The sequence below is a fragment of the Fringilla coelebs genome (genome assembly GCF_963513975.1).
Source record: "Fringilla coelebs genome assembly, chromosome: 4".
NCBI classification, from domain to species: Eukaryota; Metazoa; Chordata; class Aves; order Passeriformes; family Fringillidae; genus Fringilla; species Fringilla coelebs.
The window spans coordinates 44,187,173-44,203,209 of NC_140032.1; the positions used below are offsets into that span (position 1 = coordinate 44,187,173).

The following is a 16,037-nucleotide window of genomic DNA, read 5'->3' on the forward strand; positions in this document are numbered from 1 at the left end:
GTAGGCTTTAGACAAGAAGGATGAAGCACACAGATATTAACACAGATACTAATATGCGTAGATATTAACACATTTGATAAGCGGTCTCTCTAAAAGACTTTTTTTCCCTTATCACTTTTGTTACCTATCAGCAAAAATCTTCATTAAAGACACTGGAAGGAGCTCAGGAGTTGCAGAATTCTTGACTTCTCTGATCTAGGTAACATGACAAGATAAACAAACCTTATTTTGCAGTACATTCAGTTCCTGATTGGTTGATATGGTCAAGGGAGCCTCTCCTTTGGACTAGAAAGAAAACTCTGAGTAGGAGGTAATGGTGAGAGTGCAAATACTACAGCAGCCAGGCCTCTGAGGGAAACCTAGTACAGCAGAATCTTGAACTGGCAACACAGTACAGACTTGCCACAGGAACAAGGGGAAAAATTAAATCTGTGCTGGATGGCCGGATCATATTAAGCATGAACAAGAAACAGAGTGCCCTTGATATTCAAAGTCATGATTTAGGTAACCGTGTTCTCAAAAGCAAATTTCTGAGAAGCAGTAGACTTTCACAGGAGCTGAAACATACAGTATTTTCTCTTCTAAAACCAGCAAAATAGTTTCAGCATTAGCGGCTTGCAGTGCTGAAAGGATAGATGATCCTTTAAAGCAGAAAAGGGGAATAGAGGTACTGAAAGAAAGGCCAGTACTTCGGATGAAGGGTGTGGCACGGGACAGTGAGAACAAGAAACAGTACCAAACACAGGACCTGCAATTTAAATGGCCATACTGAGCTTTTAGATTGCCTTTCCTTTTTTTGGGAAAGTTTCCAAGTGCTAGAAAATATTGGGACTAAATGAAAAAAAAAAAAAAAGTCTTTCCAGTGTTTTAAGAAAACAAACCCCAGAAACATACACAAATAAGCACTAAAGCATGGGCCCCATGAGCCAGCTCCTACCATACCTGGAGAGGCAAAGCAATGTGAGAAATTATCCAGCAGTGCTCTTCTGTCCCTCCAAAGGTGGTGATTTTCCAGCATAGACAAGTATTTAGCCTAAGAGAAGCTTCAGCTTGCTGTTTTTTGCAAACCATCTCCAAAAGATGTAACCAACAGGAGACTGGCCACATCTTACTCCTCTTCCCTTTGATTGCTATTAATTGTTTCTAAATAGGATCAGCCTGCATGCATTAACATTGCTCAGTAAGATTGCACAGTAAGCTGTACTGACTCCCACTGCTCCTTCTCTTACAGGCAGGTGACATGATAACAGAGCTGGAATCTGTAGACGAGGACTGGATGAGTGGAGAGATACTAGGAAAGTCTGGGATATTTCCCAGGAACTTTGTTCAGATTTTAAAAACACCATGAAGTGTTGCCTTTCTACTACTCCCTGCGTGTGGGAGAGAATGTTTTCTACCCTAAAGGCACAGCAAAGACATCAACAAGTGTTGATTATCAATGTTTTGCACTACTTTTTCTAGACAGTCATAGTAGTATCTTGAAGTCAGATAAGAAAATTTGAGTCTTTTGTGACAGTGTATGTTATCATGTTTCATGAATGCTCAGAGAGCAAAACAAGCAGGCTTTTTAGCCATTTCCAACTAGGGAAATACTGTGGTGCAACATCATTTTAACTTATATAGCATTCTAGTATGTTTACTCTCTGGTATTATATTTATCATGCACAAAGTCTACATAACATAAGCTGCTTTGGCCTTCTTTGAACTTCTTAAGATCCAAACTTTAAAAATTGTTTTAATATATAATTACAGCACTCAGTATATAGATGAAGTTTGATATTCAGGTTTCATTACTGCTTGAGTTCCACATTAGCAGTAGAATCCACTTGTTTTATGACTTAGAGGATAAGAAAAATAACTGGTATTTCATAGTAGAAAGGTATCAAATCTAATACTGGTAAGAGGGGAAATGGAGAAATAAATCCTTGTGTAGTATCCTTCTATTCTTAACCCAAGCTGCTCATACAGCAAGATCACAAAAGTAAAATTTTTAAGTATTTTGCCTCTTAATGAATTCTGTTTAAATTGGTATGAATCATCTTAGACCTTCCTCGCTTTCCACAAAATACTTTGCAAGTACAGGTTTAGTTTTTTCCTACTGCCCACTGTTCTTTGAGCACCATCATACCCTTCTTTCCCAGCTGAAGTTAGTGACAGACAGTGTCTATGGAGCTTTCTCAGATCCCAGCCATGGAGTAGCTCCACTATTCCAACTATTTGCCCCTCCTCTCCCCTCATGGAAGTGGAAAGCCAGTGTTCACCCAGTCTGCATTTTATTTGTCACTCAAGCACTGGAACATACTTCAGTAACACTACACCTACCTATCCTTAACATGAAGGATATTATAGAGCCTTGGGTTTAGTTTTCAGCAGACGTGGGATTAGTTTCCAGTTTGTTGCCACATACCAAATACACTGAGCATCCTTACAAATGGTCTGCCAAGGCCTTAAGGAAAACATGCCTGGCAAGAGGTTACTCCAAACAGCTCTCACCAAGGCACTTGGTACAAAGCAGCAGTGTAGCTTGACTGACCAACTAAGATGGATGTGATTGAGGTAGTTTCACAGTATAGGAACTTCTGGTAGTCAATTCCTTTTTGTAACAGCAAGGAAAGTGGCAGAGTAGAGCTCACCAGGAGCAAGCCTAAGGGACCTGCAGTGCAGACATGAGGGCCTCAGCACCATTCACCCACAGTCACTGCCAGGCCACAGAACTTGCACAGACACAGCCTCCCCTTTGCGTTCTGCTCTGTGTTTAAACTACACCAGTACCCTTCACACAACCGGGGGATGAAGATCACACAAAGTTTTAATGAGCTGAGGAGCTGGACTTCTACTTCTAGTAGGGATTAACATAGGCAAAATGCTGGATTATGTGCTGTTCTCGAAGGTTGGAAATGCAACAATGGCTACAGCTGTTACAGCTGTTTTAGCAGCCCCAGCAAGCCTGTCCAGAACTCCTGTGGAATCATGTGGCAATCCACAGCCAAGGACAATCCTTCTCACTCTCCCAAGTTTTCCTGTTAGGAGACTCTACAGGTTCCTGTTTCTTCTTGGATATCTCCTAAAGATATCCAAGGAATTGCCAGGTCCTTCAGAGACACACCGCACCAGTGTGGCGGTAGATGAGGCTGAAGTGTATGATGTTTACTTACTGTTTGTCTGGCAGTTTTCTAAGGTTTTGATATAAGTCTCAAAAGTAGAACTGATTTTTTAGTATTTTTTTTCAATTTCCTCTTTCTCATTTTTATAACTGTGTCTTAACCAGTTGTTTTTGTAACTTCACTGAATGTTTAAAGTCAGTGCCTGTTCATTGCCAAGACCACTCTGCTGTATGTAATCTCCTCCTCCCTGTGGGGCAGGGCAGGAGTAGCAGCAAGGCCTTTTACTCAGAGCACCGAGTGCCATCTAAGGGCTGCTCGCATGGCTGCAGGCAGCTGAAACGGCGTCTGTGTGAACGCTGAAGCAAGGGAGATGCTCGGCTTTTACAGGGCAGGATTTTCCTGAGACAATGCCCAACACCATCGTGAGACTGCAAACAGATCACAAGACAAAATTCCTAAGGTGTACAGAAAAGCCGGGAATGAGGTGGAGTGCAAATCTTAACTGCAATGTAGTAGCAAATTCCAGCTGTAACCTTGAAATCCAGCTAGATCTCCATGCATTAGAATAAAAGCCTCACTTACCAAAATATTTAATTTGACCCATCCTCTAGAAATATCTTCAGGAAGATAGCTTTGTTCTGTGTACAATGAACAGTGTCCTAAATAAACCTTTGTTAAGTCCAGTAAGTTTGTTATGGTACCTCTGTAAATTAAGAATGTATTTAACCAATAAAATTTTTATAATTAAGTCATGATGGCATTTTAATTGTCTTATGCTGTGGAAAGCAGAGCTTTCCACTTGACAGTTTGAGAGATCTCATTCTGCAAAGTAACACCCCACCCCCAGACAAGCAGTCCAAACCCTTCAGAGAATGTGAATGATTTTAACAGGTTATTCAAGCCCTTGCGTATGCCTCACACTCATCACCTACAGAACTTACCACATTTTGCTACCTGCTGCCTGTCACCACAGGGCATCACACTGTGTGTTTCTCACTGTGACAATGTTGTGAGGAAGACACAGGCTGGTCCTGCACATAATTTAGGTGTGCTTTGCTGACTGCTGCTTTCATACTCCATGATTTTTCAGCTGGTATTTGATGAGAATACAGAGGATGACACACAGTATTTTCCTTCCTGCTTTTCCCCAACCTGAAATCACACTACAAAGCCTGCATTTACCCAGAACACCTACATGGCAATACACTGTTCCAAACAATACATTTAAAAACCTGAAAAAATCCCAAGTTCTTGTTCTTTCCCCCAGTCTTCTTGGACTAACCTTTTGGCACCATACAGTCCCCAGATATGTAAGTATTAAATAAAACCTATTGTGTCAAAAATGTGGCTGTCTGGGATTCCTGGAGGCAGGTGACACCTGCCTCAGCAGTACACATGGAAACAGCAAAACAACATGATTCCTTGCCCCTGTTCCGAGGTCCTGAGTGTTGAGCACTCAATACTCTTCCTTCCAGTACACAAAGTAGAAAAAACAGAACATATTAAAACTGAAACTTGGAATCACAAGACAAATCACATCACCTGCAGCATTCTGAAGTAAGTTCAAAAGCAATCTTCTCAATTTTGCCTATTCCCTGGTCAAAACCAGAATTATCAACTAGGAAAATGTGAAAATCCCTGGCAGGGAACAGTAACATTTTCACTATCTTCCTTTATTTCTGGTCCTAAGTTCTTGGACAACCAATTGCAAGAGCCACCACTCTCAGTGAATTCCATGTTTTGCTCTCAGGTTTTAAATCACTAACTTAGCAACAATTTAACAGTACTAACTTTAGGTTTGTTGGCCTAAACAAAACACATTGATAGTGCACGAAGATCATTTTAGCCAGAAAAAAACACTCTTTCGCTTATAAGCCAACATAAGTTGAGCAAGAATCAAAAACGCTGTTAAGATAATGGAAAACAAAATTACTCAGCAAAACATTTAAGTGCTTTGTTTTCAAAACATACAACATTGCCTCTTTACAGATTTTCTCACCCTGAAGTTCCACACGTCTTCCAATACACTCATCCCTCAGTTCTAACAGGTTAAAATCCAACACCCAACTCTACTCCTCAAGCACATTCTGAATTTCTGCAATGTTTAAAATTAACGCTGCTTCCATCATAATTATAACCTTAACACTTAAAACACCTTCTGACCACCAGAGACCACACCTATCACATGAGAGGTTGTATTAAATTACCAAGAAATTTAAACATATGCATATTATTCTGAAGCAAGTCATCTGGATAAAACTGTAAGACTTCCCAATAATACCAAATTCTGACAGGTTTCCCTGTGCAATTTCTGCCTTTCCCATACTCTGAGAAGAACCTCTCACCAATACAACCTCTGCACACATACACAAGGTTTTTCTGGTGAGGACTGAAATTACTGGGTAAAACCAACATAAAGAATTCACAGAAAGGACAACCCACCTTCTTCCACTCATCTCCACAACACAACTGGAGAAGTACATGAGTACTTCTTTTATTTTAACTCTTTTTTTAACCAAGGCCCTAGGTTTACCTTATTGAAAGCTCATCCACACATCCAGTACCAATATTGTCCCGGAATAATACAGGCAGCCAACCAAGCATTAGTTCTGTATATTAAAACCTTTTATTTTCCACCAATTTTCAGTTTCACACAGACTCTTGCACGGGCGGCTCATATCCATCAGCTCGCTCAACCTTGGTGCCTGCCTCATCCCCAGAGGGCTTTCCAGCACCACCACCTTCACCATGCAGCTCCATCAGCTTGCCCACTAAAAAGAAGCAGTGACAGAAACAGTGAGAGATGGACCTGTTTGAACAGTTTTACATTACTCCATTGCTCATCACACGCAAATGAAACCACCAGAATGTTTTCTTAGTTAGGACTAAGTCCATTGCAGACAGCTCATGCACGGAGATGAGGCTGCAGTGACAGTCAGATCAAGCAGTGAAATAAGGCTATGTAATGAAACTACAAACGACACCTTTTCCTAAAAGGATCTGGACTCAAGCACCTACTGCTGCATTACACGGGAATGTCAGAAATTGGGGAAATGGAATCATTCCACATCATCTGGGACCGAAACATTTTGTCATCATTCATTCCCAAAGCAAAGCTTTTCAGCATTCAGCAGCAGTTCCAGGCAAGATTTCAAGAAGCTCTAAACTGAACGCTCACTGCTTGGCTTTCAATCCTGGAAGCCACACATGGGGACAAGGACACACTTTCCCTTCTACAACTACTAACGCTCATTGAAGCTGCTATACCATCTTTATCCAAAAGCAAACACATTTAAACTCCCTCCTTTCCACACCCTCCTCCAAATGTCTGCAGGAACAGACTTACATTCAAACTTGGGCTTCTTGAGCATCTTCACCTTGCGGACATAGACATCGTGCAGAGGGTAAATGGACTGACAGGCCTTCTCGATGTCCTTGCCAATGCTGTCTGGGATCCTGAGAAATCACAAAGCACCACAATGCTAAAAACTTTGCTTGCTTCTGCAGCAGCAACACAGGCTTTAAAAAAATCCTTAACAATACAAAATACTCTACAAAAGTTTACACCATCACTTCGACAATTTTCTTCAAGTACATTTAGAGTCTAAAGTCCCTTGCAATGTTAGAAAGGACATAGTGCAAGTGTGCTCATTTTAAAAGCAAATGTGCAAACTTTTGGAAGCAATCAGCACACTGAGAAACTTCTATCAGAAGAGCTCAGAGCATTCCCAGCCCCAGTAGATCAGAATTACAACTTTAGTGTCTGGAGAAATGTGAACCAGAAATCTTCTGTAAAGTGCTTTTACATTTATGCAAATGTCACAGTGGATTCAGGTCAAACAGGATGCAGAGACTAGGAGAAGCCATTTGCAGAAAAGGGTGATTTGCTTTCCAAAGGAGGGGCTCTTTGCCTGACCAACAGCCTGGGATGCACCAGCACTCCCCAGGCACTCAGCAAAAACCAACTCCCAGACAAGGACCTGAACTGCAGGTGAGAAAAGAAGAACACAGCCAAAGCTTACAGCTTATTGACAACTTCCTTCAGGTCATTGGTCTGCACCTCCCGGGTCATGATCTCCATCATTTTCTTGCGGATCTGCCGGACCTGCTGGTGCTGGGCATAGGAGGTCTTGCGGATTTGGTTATTGCGCTTCTTGGTGAAGCCCACGCAGAAGAGGCGCAGCAGATACCCATCCGTAGTTTTGACATCCACGTGGGCTTCAATCATTGTCTGGAAGAGGAAGCACTAAACATTTAGCACCCTGCAGCACAAGCTGCCTAGCCCCACACACCCCACACCGTCTGGTGCCACTTCAAACCAAACGCAGCTCTGCCAGGCACAGCGCTTCCCTTCCCGCCTCCCTCCCTGAGGCACCAGCAGCGACCCAGACCTTGTTTCTCACACACCTGCCATTTTTTCACCATGGAGCACATTTTGTCCCGTGTGAGGTCCATCCCATGGAAGTTGGTCAGACAATTTTTGCCCTGAACGTCCTCAGTGATCAGTTTAAATTTGCGGAAGGCAACCTCATCATTCTGCAGATCAGCCAGGCTCACCTCAAACACGCGGCCCTTCAGCCCATCAGAGGCAATCTCTGTGAGATGGAACAGAATAAAACACTTAGATTAACACTTAGACACACATCCTTCAAATCAGACACTGAATTTCCTCTGGAATCCTCTTCTCTGATGCTTTTTAATAGTGATCACAAAGCCAGCAAGGTTGGAAATTTCTCTCTTTGGGAGGAATCATTTCAAGGCAATAGTATCAGGTGTGGGATATGAACAGCAGCATAAGGCAGATTCTACCACATCCAATAATTTGGTTTGTTTCAAGCATAAAGGGGCTACAGAGTATTTGGAAATTATGAAGAGTAATGAGAAAACTAAACATAAAAAGCCACAGGTGCTCAGCAGAGATGAAGCAGCAATGAACAGCCCAGTACAATAATTTCACATCTCCTCCTCCAAAGAGGAACCATTTTAACAACTTTGGCTGGTTTACACTTCGTTTGGCAGTGACCCTCATTTTATCTGTTTCACATGTTACAGTTCAAAGTAACAATCATCCTAACTTTGAGTGCAGCCAGCAGGGTATCATATAGCTATTTAGCCATTCTGCAAGGCTAAGCTTCCAAAAACAGGGTTATCTCTATCCAGACACCTCTGCATTCCTAACAGAGGTCTCCTCTTGCTAAGGTACGCCAGACTATATAAAACCGAATTTACCCTCCAGTGATACATCAGTGCTCCCATTAAGTCAGCTCAGTCTGGCTCTAATCTTTACCCAAAACCTTTAAATTTCAGATATTTCAGTGTCCAGTGTCTTGATGTACTGGTCGTTATGATCCTATTAGGACTAAAGCCTCCTGTGGCACTGTCCCACATCTCCCCCGGTGACAATCAGAACTAGTGCTTACTTCTCAAACTTTTCCTAACTTGCCAGGTTACCACATGAGGAGCTCATTAGAAACTTCAGGCCCTTCCTTCCATGGTTTGGCATTCCTGTACAAACAAGAGCCCAGTATACGGACTTCCTGCAGCTAAGCTAATTTTTTCAAACAAATCGGTCAACTCAAAAAAAGTCCACTCAAATCATCCAACTTTTTTAGCTTCCAAGCTCGTAACAGTACAAGCAAAACCCGTTTTTCAGCAGTCATTTATCCAAGAAGCTCTTTAACCTCTTGGAGCCAGCACATGGAGCAAACACAATCCCCTGCTCTGCACCAACCCCAGCTACTCACTAGTTCCTTGAGTCCTGGTGACAAGCGTCTTCCCGATGTTCCGGATATTGAACATCGCCGGCGCTTTGACATCGTACCAGTCCTTCTTGGAGAAAGGGTCGACCCTTAAATCAAATGAAGAAGATTTTTTAGCCGACTTTCTCAGACGGTACCGAGCTCCAGTAAGACCTTCCTGTCCGACTGCCCGCCGCTGCCACGGCCCCACCGGGCCCACGCCCGCCCGGCTGACGCCATGACAGCATCGGCCCTGCTCCGGCCGGGCCGCCGCCGCCATCCGCCCCGCATCCCCGGCATCCCGCCGCCGCGGCGCCCCGCCCGGCGCCCCCGGGCACCGCCCGCCCTCTCCCCGGCGGCCCTCACACTTTCTTCTTGGCGCCCTTCTTGCCGCCCTTGGTGAGGCGCTTGTTCTTCCCGACCGCCATGGTCCGGCCCGCGCCGCGGAAAGGGCGGGGCCCGCGCGCTCCCGCGAGATTATACGAGAGCGGCGCTCGCGCGAGACCTGCGAGAATGGGGCCGCCTCCAGCGCCGGGAGCGGGGGCGGCCCGCCCGGGACGTACCACGGCGGGACGGAACCAACGGCGCGGGGGGAGCGGGGGGAGCCTCCGCACAGCGCGTGCCCGTGAGCGCCCCCGCCTGGAGCCCTGCGGTAAATTTTACTGTATAAAAGATGTTACTTTTTACCCCAAGGAGTGTTTGTCAAACCTCCACTTTGCGTCCCGTGCAGAATAAATAATATCTCCTTTCTAAACTAGACTCTGTGTTTAAAGGGCTCCTAAAACAGGCAGCTTTCCCAGGCCTTGGGGCACCGAGGGGACAAGCAGAAGTTGGTGGTCTGGGCTGCCCCAAATGCCCCGGCCGATGGCTCCTCTCCCCACCGCACAGGGCAGGAGGAGGCTCCGCTCAGCCCTCCGGCATGGGCAGGGATGGCACACGGAGAAGCGGTGCCCGGGACAGTGCCAGGCAGTTGAGACCTCTCTGGACAAGAGGTGACCACCAGCTGTGGCTCACCAATGAGCCTCACAGCAGCCTCTGGCAAGGATATGCCTGAGGCTGTGCCAGGTAGGATGGGATCCAGCACAGGTACCCGCACCATGCCTGCTAGAGACAGCCCACTGCCAAGCATCCAGGCTTGTTCCTCCTCCTGTGGGCGCCATCCCTTTTCCACCCACACCAGGACAGTGGAAAGCAGAGTGTGTCTGAGGGATCATGGTGAGAGTCCCCATCCTGCTTCCATGCCCAGGAGCAGGGCATTGAGAGTCAGCAGGGGACTGTGCTTCCATGTCTGCAAGGTTTTGGCCAGGTGCCTGAGCTGTTCCCACTGTAGGGACTCTGTATCTCTGCGGAGGATTTCTTCAGAGGCTGTAGAAATGCCACCAGAGCCAGGGCAGGAGCCTCTGCACCTTCACCATGGCCAGTCTTGGAGGTGTTACAGCTCTTTTGGGAAAGGTGCTGCCCAGGACCTCATTCTCTCTTTGCCACTTCCCATCAGAGTCTCTCTGATGTCTTAGGAGGTGAGGATGGAGACCACTTGTGACAGCCTCTCCTGGGCACTGCATGCCTGGAGGGGACATGCTTTCCTTGGGGCTCCATTAAATTGGTCAAAGGAAAGGTGTGTTTGGTGAGCTCAGGCTGGCTCCTGGCTCTTTGCTTGTCTCTGCATCAATGGAGCAGCTGGCAGCATGGGAGGAAGCAGTGAGGAAAATACATCCTGGCACTTCCCAGGGGTATGAATTTGCCTGCAAGGGGACTCAGGGAAAAGGAACACATAGGCCCCTTAGCACTGCAGAAGAGCCATGGATGTGCCATACCTTTCAAGGGTTGTGGGAACATCTGCCAGCTGCCCCAGAGGTGATGGTGACATCCTGCCCACCACCAGGGAACCACAGATCTTTCCCAGACACCCAAAAGGACCCAGGTATCCTGCCTTTCATGGGACAGGTGGCCAAGGCCAGAGTGGGCAGGGGCCACCCAAGGGGATGCATGCAGACAGTCACGTGGTTCGTTAATGACTGCCTAATGACCTTGGGGGCCACGAGGGTAAGTGGGGCCTCCCGGACATCTGGCTTCCCCCAGACATCCACTGGACCTTGCTCTTTACCCTGCCCCTCCTCCTGGATCCTTGCCCATTGGGCACAGCTGGGGCCAGTATAAAAGAGGTGCAGAAGAGTGGGAGGGATCCTGGAGACCCTGAGGCCATAAGGGAAACCGAGGCGCGCACACAGGTGCGGGTGAAGGGTGCATTGGGGACCAGAATGTCTGCGGGAGGGGTCTGTGAGGAACCCAAGCATCCAGTGGGGAAGGGAGGCTGTGTATGGCATCCTGGTGTGGGGGCACAGGGTGGAGCTATAGGGGAGCCATGGGTCTGAGGAGCAGCTAGGGGGTGTTCCAGGGGGGACTGAGGTTTCTGGGGAGCGCATAACTTTAGGGGACCCGTGCATCCAGGTGAATCCACAGATAGCCCAGCTGTCCAGAGGTGGGCCCCCAGGCATCGGGAGGGGATTTGTATGGGACCCAAGGATCTGGGAGGGGGAATCTGTAGGATAACCAAACGCCCAGGGTGGGATTTCCAGTCGGGGGCCCAGAGGTGCGGATGGCCGTAACCCCACCTTCCCCAGGTGTCCATGGCGGGCTGGGTGCTGTGCGTGACGCTGGTGCTGGCAGCGCTGGCAGGGGTGGAGGGCGAGACCCGCTACGAGAAGTTCCTGCGGCAGCACGTGGACAGCCCCCGCACCTCCACGCTGGCGGCGCACCGCTACTGCGAGACCATGCTGGCGCGGCGCCGGGTGACGGCCCCGGGCAGGCCCTGCAAGCCCTCCAACACCTTCGTGCACGCCCCGCCCGCCGAGCTGGTGGCCGCCTGCTCCCAGGCGCCCGACCCCGAGACAGGGTTCCAGAGCACGCCGAGCGCCCTGAGCCTGACGATGTGCCGCCTGCGCGGCGGGGACACGCGGCCGCCCTGCGCCTACCGCGCCCGCCAGGCCCAGCAGCACGTGCGCGTGGCCTGCCGCGACGGGCTGCCCGTGCACCTGGCGGGCACCTACACGGCCCCGCAGTGAGGCCTGCCGCGCTGGTCTCCTGCGGCCTCCCTCCCGTCAGGGGCTCTGCTAGCGCTGCCAATAAAGGAGGTGTCACGGGCCCGGGCTCCAGCATCAGCTTGTGGCGGGACCCTGCGATCATACCCCTCCCTGGGTGCCCCCTCTGCCCCTTGGGTGACCCCAACCCTGTCCAAGCTTTGTTTGGCCACCACGTGCCTCATAAATCCCTGGGTTTTCCCAGCCTCCTGGGTGTTCCATAGCCCCCTGGGGTGTCTCTGCCCTCTCCTGTGCCCTCCCCCCTTTCCTGGGTGTCCCACACGGGTGCCCCATAACTACCACCACCCTCCCAGCCCAAGGCCCAATCTCCTGGATGTGCACCCAGCCCTCTCCCCACTGTCCTGACCCTTTGGGTGTCACATTGCTTTCTTGGATAGTCCATAACTCTCACAGGGTTTCCCAATCTCCCATATGCCTTATGACCCCCCTGGGTACCCCCAAATTCCCCCATGTCTGCCCCATAAACTGTCCCATAAGATGCCCATCTCCCACATGTCTCTGACCCCATCTGCGACCCCTCTGGGGCTGAGGCTGCTCCCCCTTGGGGACCCCACAGGACGGAGCTCTGGCTGGGGCGACACAGAGCCCTGAGCCGCCATCCCACACACACTGAACACAACACACACACACAATGCACACGAAACCTGCACTGGGCACGCAGCTGCAGCCACACAACACAAAGTATTCAATACTCACAGCCCTGCTCCTAGCACAGCACACTGCATTAGCACACACAGGACACACATACCAGCACATACAGGCAGTATGCACATATACAGAAGTTGTGTTCCTGAGTCTCGATGGGATTTCACAATTTCAGCTGGTGTTCATCACCTCTTGTCCTTCATTCTCCCTGTCAGTACTTACCAGGACACTTACAAGCTCCCCCCGTCTGAGCCTTCTCTTCTCCAGGCTGAACAGTCCCTGCTCTCTCAGCTCATGCTCTGGTCAGACATGCTCCATTCCCTTCATCATCATCAATTCCTTGCTGGACTCTCTCCAGTATGTCCATGGCTCTCATGTACTGGGGAGTCCACCACTGGATCCAGGACTCCAGGTGTGTCTCAGTGGTGCTGAGCAGAGGAGCAGGATCACCTCCCTGCACGTGCTGGCAGCACTCTGCCTAATGCAGCCCAGTAGGCTGGGGGACCCCTTTGCTCTGCTCCTATTGCTGTGGGAGCCCTGAGAAGTGCCATGGGACTCCTGACATCCAGGAGCTGTGCTGCTACCAAAAGGCAGCCCAAATGCATCCAGAAAGTGTAGCTGAGGAGGAAAAGGAGTGCAGAAAATGGTCTTCCCAATCCTTTTCCTCCCTCCCCAACATATCTCTTGCTCATGTGCCTCAAGCAACTCAGGTGCTCCTTTTCTGAAATCCATGTGGAAGGCATTTTGAGGGCCATCCAGGGACTGGTGAGGTCCACCAAGGCCCAGTGAGGGAAGCCCTTCTCTTTGTGAACTGGGAAGGAATTTCAAAGGTATTTCGGGCATTTCTGGACCAGCAACTTACAGCAGACTCACTTCTCCACCCTGCTCACTCATGGTCATGGGAGGAGCTGACTGCCTCAGGAGGGAATACTCAGGGTCTCTCTAAGTACAAGGGTTTGATCTCTGCTTCTTGGTTCTTCAGGATTTGGAGGAGGATTCCACCTCTCCACTTGTTCTCTGGTAGGGGAGATCATCCCGGCAGTGATAGAGAAAAATATCATCACTGTGATTTACCCTCCAAGCTTTGCACTACAGGCTCTGAAGTACATGGGAGAGGCGGCACAGATCTGAGCTGCAGTCCCAAAACAGCAGTGCCATTTCTGGGATGCCCAGCATGCTGCAGCTACCTGAGTCTGCTGGAAAGTCTGGATGATTCCTGGCATCTCCCATTTGATGGCAGGGCAGCTCCACCACTTCAGCACATCCCATCCCATTATTGCACTGTTGGTTCACTCCTCTGCTGTGTTTTCTCCTAAGACGCAGCTCTGTTTCTTCAGCATATGTTTGCGCCTGTTCTTTGTGAAGGCTAAAGGGAAAAAAAAGCCACAAAGGAATCAGGATATCCAGAGGGTGTTGTGGCCTTTGCCACAGGCAGCAGTGGGCCATTTACAGGCAGTGGTCAGCAAATTTGTAATGGCAGCAAGCAGCAAAAAGCCATGGAGTGACTGGTGCCTGAAAATAAAGGAGGGAATTTTGCAATATTATGTTTTAATAAATCAGTGCATTTATTTCCTAATTGGTTCCTCATTTAGGTACTTTCATGTCCTGCCTAACACAGTCAAATGTAAAGTTGCGAGGTTTGTGGTTGATTCTGCTTTGTAACACAGAAACTGATCATCTCTGCTTTGTGGGTGGGAGTTAGCAAGTTTCCTAAGGTCACAGAAAAGTCTGAGAGAGGAGTTCAGTTCAGACCTCCTCATCCCTATTTAACAGCCTCTCTTCCCATTTACGTCTTTTTTTTTCTGAAGAAAAAAAATGTCACCAAAAATGTTTCAAGAACAGCACTGTATGCCTAAAACTTGTCTCTGAGTCATATCTGCTTTCATGCCCAGACTTTGCTTTGACAGTGGTCAGCCTGCTCTGCTCACTCACTCTATTGTCAAACTATTAATTCCTTCAGCAGAAACTGGCCGTTGCTTGTTTAGCACAGGGAAATGAAACAAATAATGCTGAATCACGCACTTCATTACGGCTCAAGCTTCCACCGCCCAGCCTTTGATGATATAAGATGAGAGGCATGAGCAGCGTGTCAATATTTCCAGTGCTACTGTGGAAATTTGTTCCTGCTCCTTGAAAAGCAAGGGCATTTTTTTCAGAACCACAGCAGAGAATTGCTTAAGCAGGCACTGCAAAGACCTTCAGAAGTATTTACTCAGCAAAGTCATGTATCAGCTCCATGGGTTTGGCAGAATGAGTCCTGTGAAACCAGGCAGTAGCTGCATGCCATGCATGCCAAAATTGACATGGAAAAAACTTCTTTTGAGTGTATCGCTTGCTCTTAAAATACACCCTGCACAAATACAGCAAAATACAAGACAGTTTCTGTGAGGCACATCCACCTTTCTTGTGTGCTTGGATCACTGGGAAAGGGGCTGCCAGGCTGCCTGGGGGCAGCACGAGACTAGAAAACAGCCCTTTCCCCCTCCAGCAGTACCTCTGAGATCCTGGGTCTGTGCTGCTCCTCCAGCCGCTGCTCCTCAGCACTGTCCCTATGGCACAGGGACCTCAAGCTGAGTTCCCAATCAGACATATCCTGCAATCCTCCTTCCCCCTGACTGGGTGACACACTTGGCCCCCAGGGTGCAGGGTCATCTGTGGCCCCTGCCACACAGGGAAAGATCCATCCCCTCCACCATTCTTGAAGAAGTTCCTGGGCATGGGGACAAGAATGCCTGCTAGGAAAAGGGGAGCTGCTGCTCATGGCGTGGTGAGGACAGCAAAGACAAAGGAGGGTGTAAGACACCAAAGTCCTCAAACTCAGCTGTGACACTCAGCTGAGGCTTAGGTGTCACCTTCCCCACAACAGCTACACATCAGAAATCCTAATGCACTTCTCCTGTTCAAGCATCAACTCTAAGACCTAAAACCTGGCTGGAGAAGAAGGCTGGAGAAGAAGCATGAGCTACCATAGGGGAAAGCCAAGAGCTAAGAATTTCTGTTCATATGAGACCAAGAGGCTACCAACCCAATACAAAAAAATATAGCTGAAAAATACTATTGTTTGCCTCTGGTCTGCTGGGAATGCTGCTGCAAGGTGCCAAGACCAACACCAGAACCAGACTCAAGTGCTCAAAGTAAGGCGTTTTGATCAAGTTAACATCTCACACCAAGCAGGCCCTATGCCAATACCTGTAATAGTGTGTGTCACTAAACTGAAACTCAGCATGCAAAATGGATTCAATCTCATGTTTTGAGGGCTGGTTGAATGTTTGGCTACCTCTTGAGTCCACTGAGTACACAACTTGCCTTGCAAATTATCTCCCCTTTGCCAGCACAACATGGATCTGTCATGGCCAGTCCCTGTCTCCTTCAGTGCTCTCCTGCAGAGCTGCCACCAACCTCTTCCCTACATTCATGCTTAGAAACTGAGTCATCTCTCCATCTTATCTCAG

General features: G+C 48.3%; 3 protein-coding genes across 5 annotated transcripts in view; 2 read left to right on the plus strand and 1 right to left on the minus strand.

Moving 5' to 3' along the window:
• Positions 1 to 3,829, plus strand: part of SH3D19 (SH3 domain containing 19) — an 81,623-nt gene extending 77,794 nt beyond the window's left edge. For all 3 annotated transcript variants that reach the window (XM_084205064.1, XM_084205065.1, XM_084205066.1), the window contains one exon: positions 1,232 to 3,829. In XM_084205064.1, the coding sequence (XP_084061190.1) occupies positions 1,232 to 1,348 (117 nt within the window). In that variant the 3' untranslated portion in view covers positions 1,349 to 3,829. The remainder of the gene's footprint in view (positions 1 to 1,231) is intronic.
• Positions 3,830 to 5,707: 1,878 nt separating this feature from the next.
• Positions 5,708 to 9,319, minus strand: RPS3A (ribosomal protein S3A). The gene is made up of 6 exons (XM_084204731.1): positions 9,209 to 9,319; positions 8,849 to 8,952; positions 7,512 to 7,699; positions 7,127 to 7,335; positions 6,451 to 6,560; positions 5,708 to 5,875 (listed from the first exon to the last, which is right to left on the minus strand). Exons 1-6 carry the CDS (start codon positions 9,268 to 9,270, stop codon positions 5,754 to 5,756), a joined length of 795 nt encoding a protein of 264 aa, XP_084060857.1. The 5' UTR covers positions 9,271 to 9,319; the 3' UTR covers positions 5,708 to 5,753.
• Positions 9,320 to 10,996: 1,677 nt separating this feature from the next.
• On the plus strand, positions 10,997 to 11,967 carry LOC311153133 (ribonuclease CL2-like). Its single transcript, XM_084204743.1, has 2 exons — positions 10,997 to 11,070; positions 11,464 to 11,967. The coding sequence occupies exon 2, from the start codon at positions 11,470 to 11,472 to the stop codon at positions 11,902 to 11,904; it is 435 nt and encodes a 144-aa protein (XP_084060869.1). The 5' UTR covers positions 10,997 to 11,070; positions 11,464 to 11,469; the 3' UTR covers positions 11,905 to 11,967.
• Positions 11,968 to 16,037: the final 4,070 nt, after the last annotated feature.

Coding starts and splice junctions, on each gene's coding strand:
- RPS3A (XM_084204731.1), bottom strand. CDS start 9,270: ATGGCGGTCGGGAAGAACAAGCGCCTCACCAAGGGCGGCAAGAAGGGC. Junction 7,336..7,511: donor CCATGGTGAAAAAATGGCAG/GTGTGTGAGAAA, acceptor TTCCTCTTCCAG/ACAATGATTGAAGCCCACGT. Junction 5,876..6,450: donor CAAGAAGCCCAAGTTTGAAT/GTAAGTCTGTTC, acceptor GCTTCTTTTTAG/TGGGCAAGCTGATGGAGCTG.
- LOC311153133 (XM_084204743.1), top strand. CDS start 11,470: ATGGCGGGCTGGGTGCTGTGCGTGACGCTGGTGCTGGCAGCGCTGGCA.